This window comes from Phaseolus vulgaris, chromosome 1, assembly GCF_000499845.2.
Source record: "Phaseolus vulgaris cultivar G19833 chromosome 1, P. vulgaris v2.0, whole genome shotgun sequence".
NCBI lineage: Eukaryota > Viridiplantae > Streptophyta > Magnoliopsida > Fabales > Fabaceae > Phaseolus > Phaseolus vulgaris.
The window spans coordinates 48,839,305-48,859,709 of NC_023759.2; the positions used below are offsets into that span (position 1 = coordinate 48,839,305).

General features: G+C 32.4%; 3 protein-coding genes and 1 pseudogene across 3 annotated transcripts; all 4 read right to left on the reverse strand.

Annotated features, from left to right (window-relative positions):
* Nucleotides 1-2,853: 2,853 nt before the first annotated feature.
* Nucleotides 2,854-5,774, reverse strand: LOC137815001 (tropinone reductase homolog At5g06060-like). The gene is made up of 4 exons (XM_068617995.1): nucleotides 5,184-5,774; nucleotides 3,938-4,154; nucleotides 3,737-3,843; nucleotides 2,854-3,399 (listed from the first exon to the last, which is right to left on the reverse strand). The coding sequence occupies exons 1-4, from the start codon at nucleotides 5,196-5,198 to the stop codon at nucleotides 3,205-3,207; spliced, it is 534 nt and encodes a 177-aa protein (XP_068474096.1). The 5' UTR covers nucleotides 5,199-5,774; the 3' UTR covers nucleotides 2,854-3,204.
* Nucleotides 5,775-6,787: 1,013 nt separating this feature from the next.
* LOC137814998 (tropinone reductase homolog At5g06060-like) lies at nucleotides 6,788-10,147 on the reverse strand. Its single transcript, XM_068617993.1, has 5 exons — nucleotides 9,862-10,147; nucleotides 9,005-9,212; nucleotides 7,759-7,975; nucleotides 7,558-7,664; nucleotides 6,788-7,179 (listed from the first exon to the last, which is right to left on the reverse strand). Exons 1-5 carry the CDS (start codon nucleotides 9,948-9,950, stop codon nucleotides 6,985-6,987), a joined length of 816 nt encoding a protein of 271 aa, XP_068474094.1. The 5' UTR covers nucleotides 9,951-10,147; the 3' UTR covers nucleotides 6,788-6,984.
* Nucleotides 10,148-10,729: 582 nt separating this feature from the next.
* LOC137816109 (tropinone reductase homolog At5g06060-like) lies at nucleotides 10,730-12,514 on the reverse strand (annotated as a pseudogene).
* A 3,081-nt stretch (nucleotides 12,515-15,595) lies between these two features.
* On the reverse strand, nucleotides 15,596-16,880 carry LOC137815000 (probable transcriptional regulator RABBIT EARS). Its single transcript, XM_068617994.1, has 2 exons — nucleotides 16,333-16,880; nucleotides 15,596-16,241 (listed from the first exon to the last, which is right to left on the reverse strand). Exons 1-2 carry the CDS (start codon nucleotides 16,646-16,648, stop codon nucleotides 15,790-15,792), a joined length of 768 nt encoding a protein of 255 aa, XP_068474095.1. The 5' UTR covers nucleotides 16,649-16,880; the 3' UTR covers nucleotides 15,596-15,789.
* Between the last annotated feature and the right edge of the window lie 3,525 nt (nucleotides 16,881-20,405).

Here is a 20,405-nt window from a genome sequence, read left to right on the forward strand (position 1 = left end):
TCTTTGAATCTTGCATTTGGAATTTTGAATGACTTTGCATATTGAGTTTATAATAATAATTAGAAATTTGATAAAAAAAAATAAAAAATAAATTTTCTAATTATTCATAAAAAGAGCTAAATTATTTATAATAATTATTATTATATATTTATTTTAAGAGTATTTATTCTAAGTTGGATCTTATCAATATTTGTTTCTTAGTTTGTGGAGAGTAACAAATAATATAAATGCAAGATTTTTAAAAAAAAAATATTTATTTTATCTTTTCAATTTTCAAGTGTTTTTCTTTATACATATGTCTAGTTTTTATTTTATATTTTCTTATTCTAATTTTTATTGACTTTTTATTTTTTACATTCTCCTTAACTAAACAATGAATGTACTATTTATTTATTTATATATATATATATATATATATATATTAAAACTCTCTACTTTAATTTAATGAAAAAGAAATAGAAAAAGTATATCTTCTTATATCTTTGAACATCCTTTGGTTTTCTCTTTATTCATCTCAATTCTTGTTTTATAATACAACTATGATTGAATTAGATGGTTTATAATCACGGTCAGTGCATAGCAAAGGGAACTCAAGGAATATTAGTAATCAATGTACATTCCCTATGATAGAGGTTATCTATATTTTAGTATAAAATGAATGATTATTAGTGATTGGCTCCACCTGATACAATAATAAAATTTGTTGTAAGATCTGCATTTGTTTCAGTCAGTGGCAGATGAAGTGCAATAATGTTGCAATACACAGTGCTAAGGCACTTGGCACTAGTTTGATAGTAATAGATACATATATTGAATGATGTGTAAGGAGCTCCAAGTGCACCCATAATGTTACAATCATGGCACCGAATATGACTATCTAAATTCTTAAAAATACTAAAATAGTTCATTCACCAATCAAAGTGGCAAACCACCACCTTGTTCACATAATCCAAGAACAAAAATGTTCATTTTGCTTTAAGTAGTTCTCAAGCTGGGTTGAAATCCATTGACAGTAAATCCTCCATCAACAGAAATAATCTGTTCAGTGATGTAAGAAGGTGCTTGCAAGCAAAGGAAAGTCACAAAGGATGACACTTTATGTGCTTCTGCAATTCGCCTTTATTGGGGTTCGAGATATGATCTCATTAACAAGTTCCTTATTTGCAAGCAACTGTCAGACATATGGTAACAATTACCACCCATAATGTTATTTGAATTCATTATTATACTTATGATCATGCTAACATACATAATATGTATAGGAATAGTTAATCAGCACTCATGCTTTTTGGGTCCAGGGAGGAGATTTGATGTTGAGGAAAACGATTGATTTAAACAGAAAGAAAATAGTTTAGATTAAGATCAATAAAATAAAAAATATATATAAAAACTCGATATTAAAAAGTGAACAACTCTAATTTAATCTCATAAGATTTTGTAACACCTTATGCCGATACTATCAACTCGTGTGTGTGACTATATATTTATGAGTGATCGATAACAGATGACACGATAGATCAAACAAATTCTCGTTGTGATAGATTTTAAATAACTTTATACCAGGTTAAGAAGTTGACTTTAAACTTAACTCAATTTTATAACGTGAAAGTTGCACTCACTTATAAACTGAGAAATGTCCTAAGTCCTAATCTTTAGTCGATATGGAATTTCGAACACACTCTCTTACGCCGAGACTACCAACTTATATTTGAGACTATATATTATGAGTGGTTCGATAACCGTCGATAATTGGTGACACGATAAATCCAACAAACTCTTGCTAGGATAGACTCAAAATGATTTTGATACCATATTAAAAAATGGACTTTAAGCCTAACTCAACTTGTGATAAGTATGATTAAAATTTCATTTCTTTTAATTAATAAAAAAAGTAAAATTACAAATTTAACCTTGTGTTAAAAAATAATTGGAGAAGAATATAATTTATTTATCTATATATTTTAGTTATTTATAATTAAAACAGTGTTTGAGATACAGTCCAGTAAATAATTTTAAAAAAAAATAAAAAATTATGTAACATTGTTAAAACATGCAAAATCATTGGATATTAAAGAGAATATGATACAATCCATTATATGAGTAAAAAGAAAGAAAAAACTTAGAATAGAATAATGTCACGTACATGTAGGATTCAAGATAACATTAGGCTCTGTTTGCTTCTATGAATCTACGGTTCACAAGGAAAGAAGTGAGAGGATATCAATGATTTGGATCGAGAGTTTTGCATGAAAGAGGAGGAGAGGATATACCTATGAAAAGTATATATCTTCTCTCCTCAAAATGAAGAAATGTAAAAGGAAAGCCAAATCAGCATGTGTTATTTCCAAATTTACCCTTATTCATCTACAAGGGTTTTTAATATTAAAAAATAGTATTTTTTATTTATTTATATAAGATGTGATTTATTTTCTAATTTTATAGTATATATTTAATATTTTAAAAATTTATTTGAAGTTCTTTTTTTATTTAATTTGTTTCTGCGTTTATATTAATATATTTTTTTTTATAATTATTATGTTTATGAGTTAGTAATTTATTTGATAATAGTTTTTTATGAAATTATTTTCTATTGTTAATTACATTATATTTTTTAGTATTTTTTTAATTTTTTATTATTATAGGATTTTTAATAATAAAAAATATTATCTTTTATTTACATAAGATCTAATTTATTTTCTAATTTTATAATGCATGTTTAATATTTTAAAAAATTATTTGAAGTTTTTTTATTTAATTTGTTGAATACATTTTTTTAATTATAATGTCAAAGTTGTTTATTTTTAAACAAAAATAATTCATTTCATTATTAAAAAAATTTAATAGGCAAGGATAAATTTGTAAAGTAACATTTAACAATTTTAAAAAAAATTAAAAGTTCCTCACAACCATAACATCACTCACAAACTCGCATAAACTTTTCTGACACATCCACTCTAGCATACTCCAATCCAAACAACATTACTTTCTTCTCACATCTTCACACATCCAATGCCTCAAATTCTCACACATCCACTCCCCAATCCAAACACACACTAAAATTCTAAAATAATTCACAGTCCTTTCAAATCTATTTGATTATAGGTGGTCCAAAACTCAAGTGAACTTATTCATATAGGTGTTCCAAAACTCGAGTTGTTACCACTTTGTTCATAATACAACAATAAAAAAAAGTCCATTTTGCTTTCAAGTAATCAACACGCTGGGTTGAAATCCATGGACAGTAAATCCTCCATCAACAGAAATAACCTGTCCAGTGATGTAAGAAGCTGCTGGCAAGCAAAGGAAAGTCACCAAGGATGACACTTCATGTGCTTCTGCAATTCGCTTTATTGGCGTACGAATCATTATCTCGTCAACATATTCTTTGATTGCAAGCACCTGGTAGATACAAGGTAACAATTAGCATGCTAACATACTCACATGTGCTCTCTCAAGAATTTGAATTTCGTACTAAATTAATCTAAAAATATTTTATCTGATAGACAGACACTCTTTTTATCTGAATACTCTTATACTGCTGAATAGACAAGTTAAAACATAAAAGGAGCATGAATGTAAAACTTCAACATATCAGCTTAGAATTTATTTACTAATGACCGACCAGTTCAATGTGGATAAAACTCAATTTTATTTCTCAAAATAATTAACCAATCTTCAGAAAGAAAAGACAATTAGTCTCTTGGAACAGAACATAAACCGGGTGAAAGAGCATTACAGATTCCGCAAGTGATGTTTTGGTATACCAGGGTGCAACACTGTTGCTCCTAATATTGTCTTTCGCCCATTCACATGCAAGATATTTGGTAATCTGATCCATTGCAGCTGAAGAAAACAGCACAATGATTCTATTTCGTCAATATACTTCAAAATAGTTTATAATCTGTGTTTGAGATGACATAATTATACATCGACACACCTTTAGCTGCTGCATAAATGACTCCAGTACCTAGACTTGTCTGACCTGCAACGGAGGAAATGGACACAATACTTCCATTTCCAGATTCTTTCAGAAGAGGATATGCAAGTTGGCACAGATGGTATGCAGGGTCCAAGTTAGTTGCCATCAATTTTGAATATTCTTCGGTTGTATACTCTATTGTTGGCCTCCTCACATTTGTTGCAACATTGTTTACCTAAGCTCACAAGATGATCATAGAAACAAAACTTATTGTGTGCTGAAATCTCGCCCACAAGAGAAACGAGTCTAGCTATTTGATTGAACATTTTTAATTTTAACAATTTTATGCTGAAATGATCACAAAAGGCAAAGTTATACATACTATGTTTTCAATTAACTATATTGTGCAGATACAAATGCTGCCTACAGGATGGATTTCAAGCAACAATAAGAAAGTCTTATTTAGGCAAAATACATAAAGAAATTGCAATTATTTATTTATTTTATAAGTCAGTAACCACTTGCAAATTGAGTGCATGTAAGAGGAGAACAGGATGAAGAACACACACTAACACATTGAGTGTTTTACGAGGATGTTATTACAATACACGATACAGTATTCAGCAATACACATCATATTGAAACTCCTGTTTGAATTGAAAAACCTGAGATCATCTCTAACAAATTCAGTAACTAATATCCCAAAATAAGAGAGTCATCAATACAGCTGAATACACGGGTTATCCTGCTTCTATCCTAAGCACAGGCAAAGCAGCTGGGTTGCATCATAATACATGACAGGGTAGGTACAGAAGCTCCAAAATATTTTGAAATTTAGCACAATAAACAAATTAGTAAGTGGTACATTCATTCACTTAACACCGGTTTTCACATTTTGACAGTATAGTTTCTTGATTTTAAAGGTCTTATCTTGAGATGTGTCATTATTGTCACAAACTCTAAGATTGTATTTATGGTGCTGCAGTAAACATTTCCTGCATTCACACATTTAGTTAATCAGAATCGTTGGATGAAGATGCAACAACTCATACTTTTTCTTGCCAAATCTAGTTTTAGGATATGTATTTGAAATGTGAACCATTTGATCTTCATCCAACAGTTCCTTTTCATGAATGCCTGAATGTTAGAGATCGATTTCATGAATTCAATCAGTGATGACTTTTTATAAAGCTGAACACTTAGATTATCCTGCCTACTATTCCAATTTCTAAATATACAAACAAAAAGAAGAAGAAAGACTCACAAGTATGTTGAGCATGCCGTTGAAGGCAGAGGCCACTTCTTTGATGAGATTCTCTCTTTGGGCTGGAAAAGACACATCACAAACCGACCCAGAAACCGAAAACCCCTTCTCTTTCCATTCCTTTAAGCATGCATTCAGCTCCTCTTCATTCCTGGAACAAGTGTACACAGTTGCACCAAACTCCGCCAGTTCCTCCACCACAGCATGCCTGAATCAAAAGTGAAACCCAATCACACCCATAAAAAATAGCATACAAAAAACGCAACTTCAAGTCGTTTTAACAAACCCCAGAATCAAGAAATAAAAAACATAAAAATAAAAAACATCCGGATCTAAAAACATAAAAATAAAAGTAAACATCCAAAGTTATAACCCTAATTTAATAAAAACATAAATTGTTCAAGTTTCTCACACATGGAAACAATTAGCCTCATTGGCTTTTATAATAACAACGTATAATAAAAGAACTATGATGTGTGATGAGAGCTTGTTAGAACACTTAAATATTATTTTATCCCCTTTCCGAAAAGAATGTACTTGACACATGTTCTTCCAATCACGTCCAATCTTCACACTTTTTGCAGGTAAAGGTTTCTATGAAAACCTTGCATTGAACATCTTTTATAAGCCCATAAAGAACAATTTTTTTGAATCTGCCTCTACGAATGTATTTGGCAAAATCCTCAGGTAGATACTTCAAAAAAATAAAACAATGTGTAAAAAACTTAATATACAAAATAAGGATTGAAATATTAAATAAGACAAAAGTAAAATGTCACCAGATAACTTGATTGAGTCTGACGAAGAGATAAAGTTACGAAGAAATGTTGTTGAAAAGGACCATTGGTGAGTGGTTCACGACGTTCAGCTTCAGCAAAATGGACAGATACCATTATTTGAGAAGCCGCTTCCATGTAAACATTAATATGAAAGCAGTTATCACTAACGTATCGGAAATATACGCGATGTTCTCCTTTAAGATCATAAAAATGACGTAAGTTCCCCCATGCATAGATTATTTCAGGATTCAGCAAATCCATGTTGTACATTACAACATGGATGTTCCCGTTATTATCTGCCAGCAGACAGTGGTCATCAAGTTCATTTTGAAATTCAATAGCAAAAGCGCAATCCACAGTATCTCTTTCTATGTCTAGAAAATATAAATATAGTTTACTTTTTATTTTAAAAATAAATAGAAAGGATGTTTGTGATATGAATCATTGAAGAGATAATCATATCATTTAATCACTTTGTTTTTGTTTTTTAATTTGTCATCTAAGTAGGTTTTGTTCAAAACTTTAACATGATCCGATTGGATCTGCCTTTAGCATTATTTTTATTTTTTAAATTATCAAATAAATAGTAAGATATGTTAAATATAACAAAAAATAACTTTGAATATTAATATTTCCTTTAAATATCATTATATAATTAATAATAATATAACTCTTTACATATATATTACATAAAAAATAACATTTTACAACTTTACAAATAAAAATTGTTGGAAGCTCTGCATTTTGTTCACCAGATGAAGTACAATCATGTTGCAACATATTATTACAGGCATTGAATATATATAAATTTTTAAAATACTAAAATAACTCATTCTCATAGTTACTATGATTCAAGATAGTCGTGAAAGACATTAAAATTCTAAAATAATTCACTGTCCTTTCAAATCTATTTGATCATAGGTGTTCCAAAGCTCAAGTGAACTTATTCATCATAGGTGTTCCAAAGCTCGAGTGGTTACCACTTTGTTCATAATACAACAATAAAAAAGTCCATTTTGCTTTCAAGTAATTCTCACGCTGGGTTGAAATCCATAGACAGTAAATCCTCCATCAACAGAAATAACCTGTCCAGTGATGTAAGAAGCTGCTGGCAAGCAAAGGAAAGTCACCAAGGATGACACTTCATGTGCTTCTGCAATTCGCTTTATTGGCGTACGAGATATTATCCCCTCAACAATTTCTTTGTTTGCAAGCAACTGGTAGATACAAGGTAACAATTAGCATGCTAACATACACACATGTGCTCTCTCAAGAATTTGAATTTCGTACTAAATTAATCTAAAGATATTTTATTATCTGATAGACAGACACTTTTTATCTGAATACTCTTATACTGCTGAATAGACAAGTTAAAACTTAAAAGTAACATGAATGTAAAACTTCAACACAGAATATATGTTGACAGGATCAACAAAATAAATTAATACTATCAGCTTAGAATTTATTTACTAATGACCGACCAGTTCACTGCGGATCAAACTCAATTTTATTTCTCAAAATAATTAACCAATCTTCAGAAAGAAAAGACAATTAGTCTCTTGGAACAGAAAATAAACCGGGTGAAAGAGCATTACAGGTTCCGCAAGTGATGTTTTGGTATACCAGGGTGCAACACTGTTGCTCCTAATATTGTCTTTCGCCCATTCACATGCAAGATATTTGGTAATCTGATCCATTGCAGCTGAAGAAAACAGCACAATGATTCTATTTCGTCAATATATTTCAAAATAGTTTGTAATCTGTGTTTGAGATGACATAATTATACATCGACACACCTTTAGTTCCTGCATAAATGACTCCAGAACCTACACTTGTCTGACCTGCAACGGAGGAAATGGACACAATACTTCCATTTCCAGATTCTTTAAGAAGAGGATATGCAAGTTGGCACAGATGGTATGCAGAGTCCAAGTTAGTTGCCATCAATTTTGAATATTCTTCGGTTGTATACTCTATTGTTGGCTTCCTCACATTTGTTCCAACATTGTTTACCTAAGCTCACAAGATGATCATAGAAACAAAACTTATTGTGTGCTGAAATCTCGCCCACAAGAGAAACGAGTCTAGCTATTTGATTGAACATTTTTAATATTAACAATTTTATGCTGAAATGATCACAAAAGGCAAAGTTATACATACTATGTTTTCAATTAACTATATTGTGCAGATACAAATGCTGCCTACAGGATGGATTTCAAGCAACAATAAGAAAGTCTTATTTAGGCAAAATACATAAAGAAATTGCAATTATTTATTTATTTTATAAGTCAGTAACCACTTGCAAATTGAGTGCATGTAAGAGGAGAACAGGATGAAGAACACACACTAACACATTGAGTGTTTTACGAGGATGTTATTACAATACACGATACAGTATTCAGCAATACACATCATATTGAAACTCCTGTTTGAATTGAAAAACCTGAGATCATCTCTAACAAATTCAGTAACTAATATCCCAAAATAAGAGAGTCATCAATACAGCTGAATACACGGGTTATCCTGCTTCTATCCTAAGCACAGGCAAAGCAGCTGGGTTGCATCATAATACATGACAGGGTAGGTACAGAAGCTCCAAAATATTTTGAAATTTAGCACAATAAACAAATTAGTAAGTGGTACATTCATTCACTTAACACCGGTTTTCACATTTTGACAGTATAGTTTCTTGATTTTAAAGGTCTTATCTTGAGATGTGTCATTATTGTCACAAACTCTAAGATTGTATTTATGGTGCTGCAGTAAACATTTCCTGCATTCACACATTTAGTTAATCAGAATCGTTGGATGAAGATGCAACAACTCATACTTTTTCTTGCCAAATCTAGTTTTAGGATATGTATTTGAAATGTGAACCATTTGATCTTCATCCAACAGTTCCTTTTCATGAATGCCTGAATGTTAGAGATCGATTTCATGAATTCAATCAGTGATGACTTTTTATAAAGCTGAACACTTAGATTATCCTGCCTACTATTCCAATTTCTAAATATACAAACAAAAAGAAGAAGAAAGACTCACAAGTATGTTGAGCATGCCGTTGAAGGCAGAGGCCACTTCTTTGATGAGATTCTCTCTTTGGGCTGGAAAAGACACATCACAAACCGACCCAGAAACCGAAAACCCCTTCTCTTTCCATTCCTTTAAGCATGCATTCAGCTCCTCTTCATTCCTGGAACAAGTGTACACAGTTGCACCAAACTCCGCCAGTTCCTCCACCACAGCATGCCTGAATCAAAAGTGAAACCCAATCACACCCATAAAAAATAGCATACAAAAAACGCAACTTCAAGTCGTTTTAACAAACCCCAGAATCAAGAAATAAAAAACATAAAAATAAAAAACATCCGCATCTAAAAACATAAAAATAAAAGTAAACATCCAAAGTTATAACCCTAATTTAATAAAAACATAAATTGTTCAAGTTTCTCACACATGGAAACAATTAGCCTCATTGGCTTTTATAATAACAACGTATTGGCTTTTATAATAACAACGTATAATAAAAGAACTATGATGTGTGATGAGAGCTTGTTAGAACACTTAAATATTATTTTATTCCCTTCCCGAAAAGAATGTACCCAATCACGTCCAATCTTCACACTTTTTGCAGGTAAAGGTTTCTATGAAAACCTTGCATTGAACATCTTTTATAAGCCCATAAAGAACAATTTTTTTGAATCTGCCTCTACGAATGTATTTGAAACCCAATCACACCCATAAAAAAATTGCATACAAAAAACGCAACTTCAAGTCGTTTTAACAAACCCCAGAATCAAGAAACCCAAACCAATTCATGCAACAAATGAAATCCAAAGAAAAAGAGGAAAACAGAAAAAAAAATACGATTTAGAAAAAGAAAGAAAAAAAAAAGAAACCCGATTCCACGTGTGCCTCCTGTAACGAGAGCAGTGGTTCCCTTAAGTGACCATCTTGAAGCTCTGCCACTACCCTCTGGATTCGCCATTGCTATTAGCTTTTGTTCACGATCTTATATTGTGAGTTCTGAACATGAAGAATTAGAACGTCTTTTATGTTGTCTCAAAACGACGAGGTTAGATATTTGGTGGCGGTGATATCCCAATGGGCCCATTTGTGGGGGTTGTTTGTGTGTGTTGTTGTCAGTGCTGATTAGGCAAAAGAGAGAATGCATGTTTCCCTTTTAGTATTTTGGAAAAGGACTAACATGCAGTGTGTGCAATGCAATATAAATCTGACAAAAAAACCTTTATGTTTGTATTAAAATTCATTAGGGGCCTTACTTTTAACTCAATTTGCTCTTTTTTTAAGAAAGAGAAGTGAATCAACTAGTGATTGAGTGAAGTAATGATGAACTTGAGTAACTTAAGTAAGTGGTTAAAAAATAATCTTAAGTATTCTGTTTAGAAAAGCACTTGGTTGAAAGGTTATTTTACCTTCTGAAAGAGATTAATCTTGCATAATGTTTTGTTGAAAGAAAATGAAGGGAGAAAACGAAAATTTTATTTTTAAAAGAAGTTATTGTTTGATTCGATTTTTAGAATGAAACTAAAATGGAAATATAAAAGGTTGTCATCCAATTTTTTGAGAGAATCTGGGCAAGAAGAAATGTTAAATATAATAAAAATAACTTTGAATATTAATATTTCCTTTAAATATCATTATATAATTAATAATAATATAACTCTTAACATATATATTACATAAAAAATAACATTCATTATGTGTGTATATATAAATTTAAAATACTAAAATAACTCATTCTCATTTCAAAACTATTTGATCAGAGGTGGTCCAAAACTCAAGTGGTTACTACTTTGTCACATAATACAACAATAAAAAAGTCCATTTTGCTTTCAAGCAATTCTGAAGCTGGGTTGAAATCCATACACAGTAAATCCTCCATCAACAGAAATAACTTGTGCAGTGATGTAAGAAACTGCTGGCAGCATAGCAAAGGAAAGTCACCAAGGATGACACTTCATGTGCTTCTGCAATTCGCTTCATTGGCGTTCGACATATGATCTTATCAAGAAGTTCCTTATTTGCAAGCAACTGTCAGATATATGGTAACATTAGCATCCCAAATCAAGAAGATAATGTTAATTGAATTAATTATTATAGTGATGATCATGCGTAAGGTCACCGCAATGTATTGTTAGCACAAAACCTCCTTTTAGTGTGGAATCTCCACTGTGTACACTTATGCCATGATGATTTCATTGGGCTCCTCAACAATTTCTAAAATAACCCAACAAATTCTCTGGTTGGATCTATAGGTATCCAACTGGATGAGGTATCACAACATATAGTTTTGAAAGTAATTTTTGAATGAAATAAACTATAGAGCATTACATGTGTATGAACTGATGTGTTGGTATACCCAGGGTGCAACATTGTTGCTCCTTATGTTGTTCCATTCGAAAGCAAGATATTTAGAAAGCTGATTAATTGCAGCTAAAGAAAACAGCACAATGAATTTATTTCATCAATACCTTTCAAAATAGTTTGTAATCTATGTCAAAAGCCGGAGATCACATAATTACACATCAACTCACCTTTATTTGCTGCATAAATGGCTCCAGAACCTTGTCTGACCTGCAACAGAGGAAACGAACACAATACCTTTGAGAAGAGGATGTGCAAGTTGGCACATGTTAATTGCCATCAATTTTGCATATTCTTCAGTTGTATACTCTACTGTTGGTTTCCTCACAGTTATTCCAACATTGTTTACCTAAGCTCACAAGATGTTCATAGAGACAAAACTTGTTATGTTTTCAATTATTAACTGTGTTCCTGCATTCACACATTTAGTTAATCAGAATCGTTGGACGAAGATGCAACAACTCATATTTTATTTTTCCAAGTATAATCTTAAGATATGTATTTGAAATGTGAACAATTTGATCTTCATCCAACAGTTCCTTTTCATGAATTCATAAATGTTGAAATCGATTTCATGAATTATAATCAGTCATGACTTTTTATAAAGCTTAACACTCAGATTATCCTACCTACTATTCTAAACTACTTTAAACACAAATACAAGACAAAATATTCCAATTTCTAAACATAAACAAAAAAGAAGAAAGACTCACAAGTATGTTGAGCTTGCCGTTGAAGGCAGAGGCCACTTGTTTAATGAGGTTCTCTCTTTGGGGGTGGAAAACACATATCAGAAACCGACCCAGAAACCAAAAACCCTTTCTTTTCCATTCCTTCTAGCGTGCATTCAGCTCCTCTTCATTCCTGGAGCAAGTGTACACCTCGCACCAAACTCCGCCATTTCCTCCACCACAGCATGCCTGAACCAACAATGAAACCACATCACACCCAGAAAAAAAAAACTTGAAAAAAAAAACGCTTTAACTCGTTTTAACAAACCCCGGAGTCAAGAAACCCAATTCACTTCATGCAACAAAACAGAACAAAAAAAAACGATAGTTCGAGAAAAGGAGAGCGAGAAGCGAAAAAAAGGAACCCGCTTTCACGAAGTGGTTCCCTTAAGTGACCATCTTGAGCCTCTGCACTACCCTCTGGGTTCGCCATTCTTGTTTGCTTTTGCTAAAGTTTTTACCTTTTTTTTTGTGACCATGAAGATTGAAGAACGTGTATTTACCATCTTATGTAAAATTTACAAAGAAAAAAATCATCTTTTTCTCAAAAGGTGTATGCTTTTTTTATTGGGCATATGTATATGATAGTGTTGTTGATATCCTTTTTCATGGGCCCAATAGCTTTTCTCCCAATACCCAGATGGGCCCAATAACAAGGTTTGAGTTTGAATCAGAAGCTACAGATGAACTAATCCCAAGAGATTTGACTTAGAGATAATAATTTTGTTTTTGAATAAAGAAGCAAGTAGTTTTTGTTGAACTAATTTTTGAAAGAGATGAGTAGGTTTAGGTAGGTACAAAATTACAAAAGCTATTGTAGTCACGGAGGAGAGTGATTGCAATTTAGAATTGGCATCACGTGCATGCAGAGTGTAGAAGCCCCTATTCTTCCTTCCATTTTGTCAAATTGAAACAAGTGTTTTTATATTTGAAAGGTTTAAAATTTGTAGATGGAAGAGTAAAGCGACATTGTAGGAAGGGAGAATAAGGTTGTGAAGTGTCATTTGTCAAATCGTCTTTCACAACCAATGAATAGATTAATTATACGACGAAATGTCTGTGTAGTTGTTTTCAGTGGCAGAAGCTATAAACAATCCTAATGCATAGACACACACGTGCTACCTACCTACAATTACAATTCCAATCTCTATAGACACTCTTAAACTTCACCAGTATATAGCAATTAGCTATACAAAATACTATCACTACACTTTGCATACATCGAAGCACCCTAAATAAAGTAAACAAACTTCCTAAACTGGGGAACATGCATATCAATCTCAATTCCCACAATAAATACACCAAATACAAACAGAAACACACACATCATCATCCCCATGTGACTTCTCTCTGCTGCATGTATATATATATATCTTTACACTTTAATTCAAACATAAGATTCACCCTGATATCAGGCCATAATCAAAATGCTGCATTATTTGTTAACCATAACTTCTATTCCAACTAATCACCATTTTTATATATTCACATAATTGCAAAGTCACTCACCAAACACCACTTCCTCAATCAGCTAGGGTTGTTTGCCTGAGTAAGTTTTTAGGAGAAGAAAGAAAGCTTAAACAGAGAAAAAAGACTATGATCGCAGTGACTTTTAGTTGCTACAGCTCACAAAGTTCGTTTCATGGCACGGCTCAAGAAAAAAAAATTCAGTATAAAATTGAGATAGTAACAAAGGGTACGTTGTTTATTGATTTTGTGACGTGTTTTTGAGATGCGTGTACATTAAAAAAAACCAACAAGGATAAAATACAGATAATTATATACAATGTGACATATATAATCTCAGTTTTTTTTCATGTTAATAACAAAACTCCAAAATGCTTAAATATTCTGGTCGACAGAACCAACCTTTGGAAGAAATACAATATAATAATCTGTCCATGTAATTAACTTTACTTACCAATGTAACTTTTTAGAATTGAAGTTATGTAATGCTATTTAATCAACAAATGATTTGTAAATAAATGACTGGATAAAATTACTTTGTGCCATCAATTAATGACCATTAAACTTTTATTTCTTCTAATTTTGAAATAAAGAGTTAAACTTTTGCATAAAATAAGTGGGCTTAGCATAAGTGTGCATGTACAATATCCATGGTTGATTAAGTTGCTATGGAAAACATGCTTTTCTTCATTAATCTCTCTTTTGTGCCAATGTTGTATCTTATGAGTAAAAGTATATATGTTAGTCCGTAATGGGAAATTAAACATAGTGAAAAGGGTATATAGCTGGAATTCCCCCTTGATCGTAGACAGAAATGCATTGCTTCTGTGTGTGTATGCGTTGCTCATGGCAGACTGCAAAGAACATGAAGTCAAATAAAAGCGATATTTCATAAAATTTCCTTAGAAAGAAAGGTTGAAAAGAAGAGAGTGTGACGTCCCCGTGTATTCTGGAGGAACGGTCGGTGTCACAATAAGGTGGCTAACACTGTTTTTAAGTTACTACAGTGAGCAGAAGAGTCTCGGGCTTCGAAATATTTGAAAGATAAGAAGTGGACATTTTTAGGGATAACTATAACTAACATGGATATATATAATACACATCACACCAAGAGTAAAAACAATGACATGCTAATAAGGCCAATGATGTGATGTCCTTTCCCTCTCTACCAAACTAAATTAATATTTGGCTGTGGTGTTTGTGTTTGTGTTAATATTCAATTTCCGTGTGGTTGGTTGGTTTTTTGGAAGTGTTTGTAAGAAAAAGCATGTGGAAAGCAACTGAACGGTTTGGAATTTATGGAATGATGAGGTGAAGTGGTAAGTGGGTGAGCGATCACTTGTAATGATCCGTGTAAAAAGGTTATTCATAATTTTGTGCAGGTTTATGTGCATGTGACTACTGTTAGTTCCCTGGAATATATGTAGCTGAAGTGACTTCTAATTGTCAGTCACTGTCAGTTCTTCCACCACTTTAATTATTACCTTACACTCCAATTTTCCTCTTCTTTGATTCCTCTCACCACAAGTAAATGAGACTATACTGTATCAATAAACTTCTAAGAAATTTATGTTTTTCTTGAAAGAAAAAGTACAACTTTGTGTGGTTTATTTCTTTGTCTGTCTTTGCATAACCCCTTCGTTGTGAAACCCTAGCAAATGTAAGATTTTCAATTTCCACTAACATGTTTTAGTTGGTCAAATCTGATATCATATTTGAGATGGTGAGATTTGCATATGTTGTTGAAGGTACTGTAGTGTTGTATTTTCAATATCTGTCATTTGCTTTCAAATGAACTGCATGCAGTAACTAAACTAATAATTCAAGAAAAATCTCATTCTTATTATTCTCATTCATACCCTTTTACAGTAGTTTCTTAATTTTATTCTTTTCTTCACATGTATAAGTTTTATCTTAAACCATTCTTCTCCTTTTTTTCATGTTTCTCCTTGTTATACAAAACAACCATTACGCGTAATTTTATGCTCATAACAGAAAGGAGAAACATCAACATATTCAAGAGAAGAGAAGAAGAAAAAAAATATAATAACATGCAACTAGAGATAATATTAGTATTCAAATTAACATCTCATGAAAATAAACCTAAGAATTCTACTCAAGGTGGCTTTAGGTTAGGCGAAGAAGGTTCTTGCCTATTTTCTATGAACCTCTAATAGGAAAGGGGAAAGAAAAAGGTAAACACTGACACTCCATTACAACTTCTTCTGTTTGTCTTATATACTAAATAACTTTCTGCGGCTTCCCCAGCCTGAGTTCAAGATCTAAGTCTTCCATTCCAGGCTTGAGTACAAATTCTGCAGAATGAAAAGTTAGGTGTCTATCACTTGAACATGGCTTGTGGAAGGCAGGCAAAGGAGGCATAGAAGTCTTTGATCTTTTATAACTGATAGCTTCGTCCCCATATGATTCAATTGGTAACTTTTGGACAAACACTGAACTTTGTCCCACAGACAAACTTGTTTCAACATAATCATTGCAACCCAAACCTTTTAAAAACTGTTCCCTTCCATTCACTGCAGACCCTTTTGGTTCTGAATCAGGGGACCCCATGTGGTGATGTCCCCAGCTAATTGGAGAAGAGTAAGGAGACATGGTAGGCTGATGATAACAATTTTCTTGAGTAGATATAGTTGAGGGCCTAGAAGACGAGACTTTGCTTGTTGCAACTGGACCTGAAAGGTTAGAGTAAATAAGGATTAAGGCAACAATATCTGGATGAGAGAAGTTCCATCACTTCAGAAAATTGAGCACTCTGTGACTTACAATCATTTTTGTGAAGATCTTGAAGGGATTCATTATGGTGACTAAGGCTTTGTTTGAGCCTAGCCCTGTCCCTCCTATGCACATTCATGTGTCCCCCTAGAGCCTGAGCAGACCTAAACTCTCTTTTACAGAAATTACAGGAGTAAGATCTTGGAGGCCATATGCACCCACCAAGTATCCTAGCAGCATCTTCTGCAAAAGCCCTTTCCTCCCACGATGAGTTGGTGTTGTTGTTGCGGGCTCCAAATGGTTGTTGAATATGTGAGTTCAACATTTGTTTTCTCTTGAACCACAACAGATACTGAGACTCCTCCATGTGTATGAGTGGCAAGGAAAATTAAAACCTGTTGGGAGATGATAAGAATGAGAGTGAGAAACAGGTTTGGTGGAAGAAGCTTTATATAATGAGAAAATTAAAGGCTGGCTAGGGAGGGAATTGAATATGAATAGTTTAGGGTTGCATGTCCTGGTTATTATTATATTTGAAAGCAACCTAAGAATCTATGGGGGAAGAGAAAAAGGTTATCTGAAAAAGTCTTGTTATAAGCTCTGTGTCTTGCCTTTAGTACTGAAGCTTTTCTGTTGTTTTATTGCTTGGTTTACTTGCAACACAGTCTTGGGAGGGTCCCATTTATGCAACTGTCTTGCATCATATTTGATTCACACGGATGATGGAGATAACGGTTATGAGAGTAAGAAAATACATTTAAACTGTTTCTCTGAAGCTTCCACCAAACCCATATGCATGGTAATACTGTTACACTGTCCAGTGTTCTCATAATAACTTCTACTATGTAGCACGCACATAAAGTACCACTCATTTAAACTCGTGTCTAGTTTTTCTGTTCCACTATAGTAACTACTTTATTGGTTATAGCATGTCCCTCACCACAATACAGAATACCCCAATTGCATGTGAGGAAGAAACAAATTAAACAAATTCTCCATAAAACAATTGTTCGTACATGTTGTAGGTATTTTTTAATCAGAATATAATATAGGTTGTTTCTCGTGAAAGTTTTTACACCAGAAGAAAAAGGTTAAAGAAAAGAAATTATGTTATGCTGTGTAATATACAACGACGTGCATGTAAACTCAACAAACGAATTGCCAAGAGAAAAGGGCAATTAATTGCTTTTGAGTTATTGCTAAAGCTCAGAAAAATACAGTGCATATATGACAATTTCTTTGAATTATATACTTAGTATGAGAAGGAGATATAAGAGCCACCCATTTATTTGGATTATCTAAACACCTTTTCCTCTTGCACCTGTCTCATAAAAAACACCTAAAGAATCTTTTAGGCTTTTTCTCCCATATCACGTTAAGCTAACAAGTCAAATTAAGAAGTCAAATTAGTGATGTATGATTGAGTTTTTTCTCTCTGTCTCTCTCTCACACAGTCACACAAGAACACGATTGAGACAAACACACGAACTAGTCAATTCAGGGCAGATTAAACTGGTAGCCCAAGGTTGATTTGATTTCACTGAATTCTTCTAAAGTAGCATAAGAAAACAACAAATAGAGATTTAAAAAAGGAAGCTAACAAGCAAAAGCTTTTTTTATCTTTCAAATGTTGAAACACCTGGGTTTTTATATTTGGTAGTGAATTGGCTTCTTCCAATTGTAATGTATATTCAGTGGCTATGTTTTCAAACGAATTATCCGTGTCATCGTGCACAGCAAATTGGTATTAACTAATTTCTAGGTTCTTTGTCATTTTTATTTTTTTAATGTTTGGTGGACTTTGTTGGGGAGGAATATAGTTACCAAGGGCCTATTTATTAAGAAGCATTTCAATTATTGGTTAGACTAAATGAGTAATTGAATTATGCACTCCGAGCCCCACAAGCTAGTAATTGAAATTAATATTATTAGTACCTAATCCTTGTTCTGAAGCAAGAACTAATGACTTGTACCAGTGACCAAGTGAGGAACAATATGTGCCTAGCTATAAGGCAACGGAGCTGCTACACCTATGTTTCAAACGTGGATCTGTGGAAGCCGATTAAGATACGACAACTAAATATATATATCATATTATTTCATGTTCAATTTCAACAGCAATACACTGTCGTAATTTATAATGTCCTTGCTTTTCCAAAACTTATGATCAATCACGATCAAGATATCAGCTATTGCAATCAACATCCTTCATCCGTACCAAATCCAGCGTGCCCATCAATAACTCACTGAAAACTATATATATATATATATACATATACATATATATATATATATGTATATATGTATATGTATATGTATGTTGCATTCAATATTGGAAAAATATGAGAATGAAAAGAGATTATATAAACTGGAAAGTTAGCAAGTAAAACTTCGAAAAGATAGTTGCAGACTATTGATACACTATAGTAATCCAAATTCAACATGTTTCATGAAGAAGAGAGAGAAGAAGAAGAAGCATGAAACAACTGGCATTATTATTGATCAGTAAAATCTGCTATACAAAAGTTGCAAAGTCTCATTTATATACACAGCAAAAAATAACAAAAACTAAGTAACAGATTCTGATATAGTTGTTTATTATTAATTATTGAAAACTAACTATAGCTAAGATTCCCAGAGGACATGGGAATAGATTTCTGACATTCCCAAACTTGGAGGAAAATTAGTTGGTGATAAAGGTTTTGTGCAAATGTGAGATGAAGAGACTAATAGGAGTTTTAGTAAACACAAGTTGCTTTGTATATTTCATGAAAAATGAGGTTGACAACAACGTGGAGATTAAACGACTTAAAGCTTGGTTAATTTGGAATCTTTGTTATGATTGGTTAGGAGTAAGATCAGTCGATTTTATGGATCCTAGGTCTCATTTTGAACATTTCAAGATTCTGGATGCACCCACTTCAGTTAATCTTATTATGGGCAACGTGTGGATTGCGTTGATTAGTGAAATTTGGAGGCATATGATTATGGGCAACGTGTGGATTGCGTTGATTAGTGAAATTTGGAGGCATAGGAACAACTGTTTATTTAAAGGTGGAGTGGTTGACCACATTGAGGTGTTCTCTCTGGCACAGATTAAGGTTTAGTCCTGGATCTCTTCAAAGATACCGTCAGCTAATTTCTCATTCTCTGATTGGTGTCTTGAACCTTTGGTTTGTATGCATTCAATTTAATTTTGTTATGAGGATTGATCCTTGTTATTCTTTGTTATTTTGATAGAGATGGGTTTGACTGTAGGAGGATTTGTTGGCTGATTTGTAGTTAAAAAGGTAATATGTGAACATCATTTTACTGTATAAGGGTTGGATCACTCCTGCAGCGGTCCTATTTAATTTCATTGCTATTTGCTGATTAAAAAAAAAGCGACTTAAAGCTATCAAAAGAGATGTTAAAACCATTTGCAAATATGTGAGCCATTAAATTTCACATTCTGTGTTGGGAGAGCATGATATTTGGCCTTAGAAGAACTGTGAGAAAATGTTATTTGGACCTCCATGAAATAAGATGATCCAAGATACACCACATAACCAGTCACGAATCAATGAGCCGCACCTGTTTGGTCTCTCTGTACTAGTGAGTCTTGACCCAAACCCAATTTGTATAAAGCCTTGTGTTTGGTTAATTTCAATACTAAAAAATTATTAAATAAAAACTAATTTTAGTGACAAAAAAAAATTAATTATTATATTGATTAAATTAGATATTATTTTAGAGATTAAAAAAATATTGGGTTTTAAATTAGTTTATATTATTGATAAATAATTTTTAAATTGGTATTTAATTAGTTACCAAGATTTTAACTATTAAATATTTAGATTTTAATTTGATAGCTAATTAAATACCAATTTAGAAACTATTTATCAATAATTGAAACTAATTTAGAAATCAATAATTTTTTAGTTTTTATAATAATATATAATTTAGTCAATATAACAACTATTATTTTTTATCTCTAAAATTAATTTTTATTTAATGATTTTTTTTTTTAGTGTGTGGTAAGATGCATTGCCTTTTGATTTATTGGTGTGGTTATAGCGTTTGGGTGCTTCTTAAATAACTGTAATATTTTTTTTATAAGGGTTGACCTCTTTTCTATTTTATTG

Bases quoted from the DNA above. Each gene is read 5' to 3' on its own strand.
- LOC137815001 (XM_068617995.1), bottom strand. The intron at 3,844-3,937 runs GTGTGTCGATGT...TGTTTTCTTCAG, and splicing joins CATTTATGCAGCAGCTAAAG to CTGCAATGGATCAGATTACC. The intron at 3,400-3,736 runs GTAATGCTCTTT...TGTATCTACCAG, and splicing joins AAACATCACTTGCGGAATCT to GTGCTTGCAATCAAAGAATA.
- LOC137814998 (XM_068617993.1), bottom strand. From the start codon at position 9,950: ATGGCGAATCCAGAGGGTAGTGGCAGAGCTTCAAGATGGTCACTTAAG. The intron at 7,976-9,004 runs GTGAGTCTTTCT...TTGTGAGCTTAG, and splicing joins ACGGCATGCTCAACATACTT to GTAAACAATGTTGGAACAAA. The intron at 7,180-7,557 runs GTAATGCTCTTT...TGTATCTACCAG, and splicing joins AAACATCACTTGCGGAACCT to TTGCTTGCAAACAAAGAAAT.
- LOC137815000 (XM_068617994.1), bottom strand. From the start codon at position 16,648: ATGGAGGAGTCTCAGTATCTGTTGTGGTTCAAGAGAAAACAAATGTTG. The intron at 16,242-16,332 runs GTAAGTCACAGA...CTAACCTTTCAG, and splicing joins AGATCTTCACAAAAATGATT to GTCCAGTTGCAACAAGCAAA.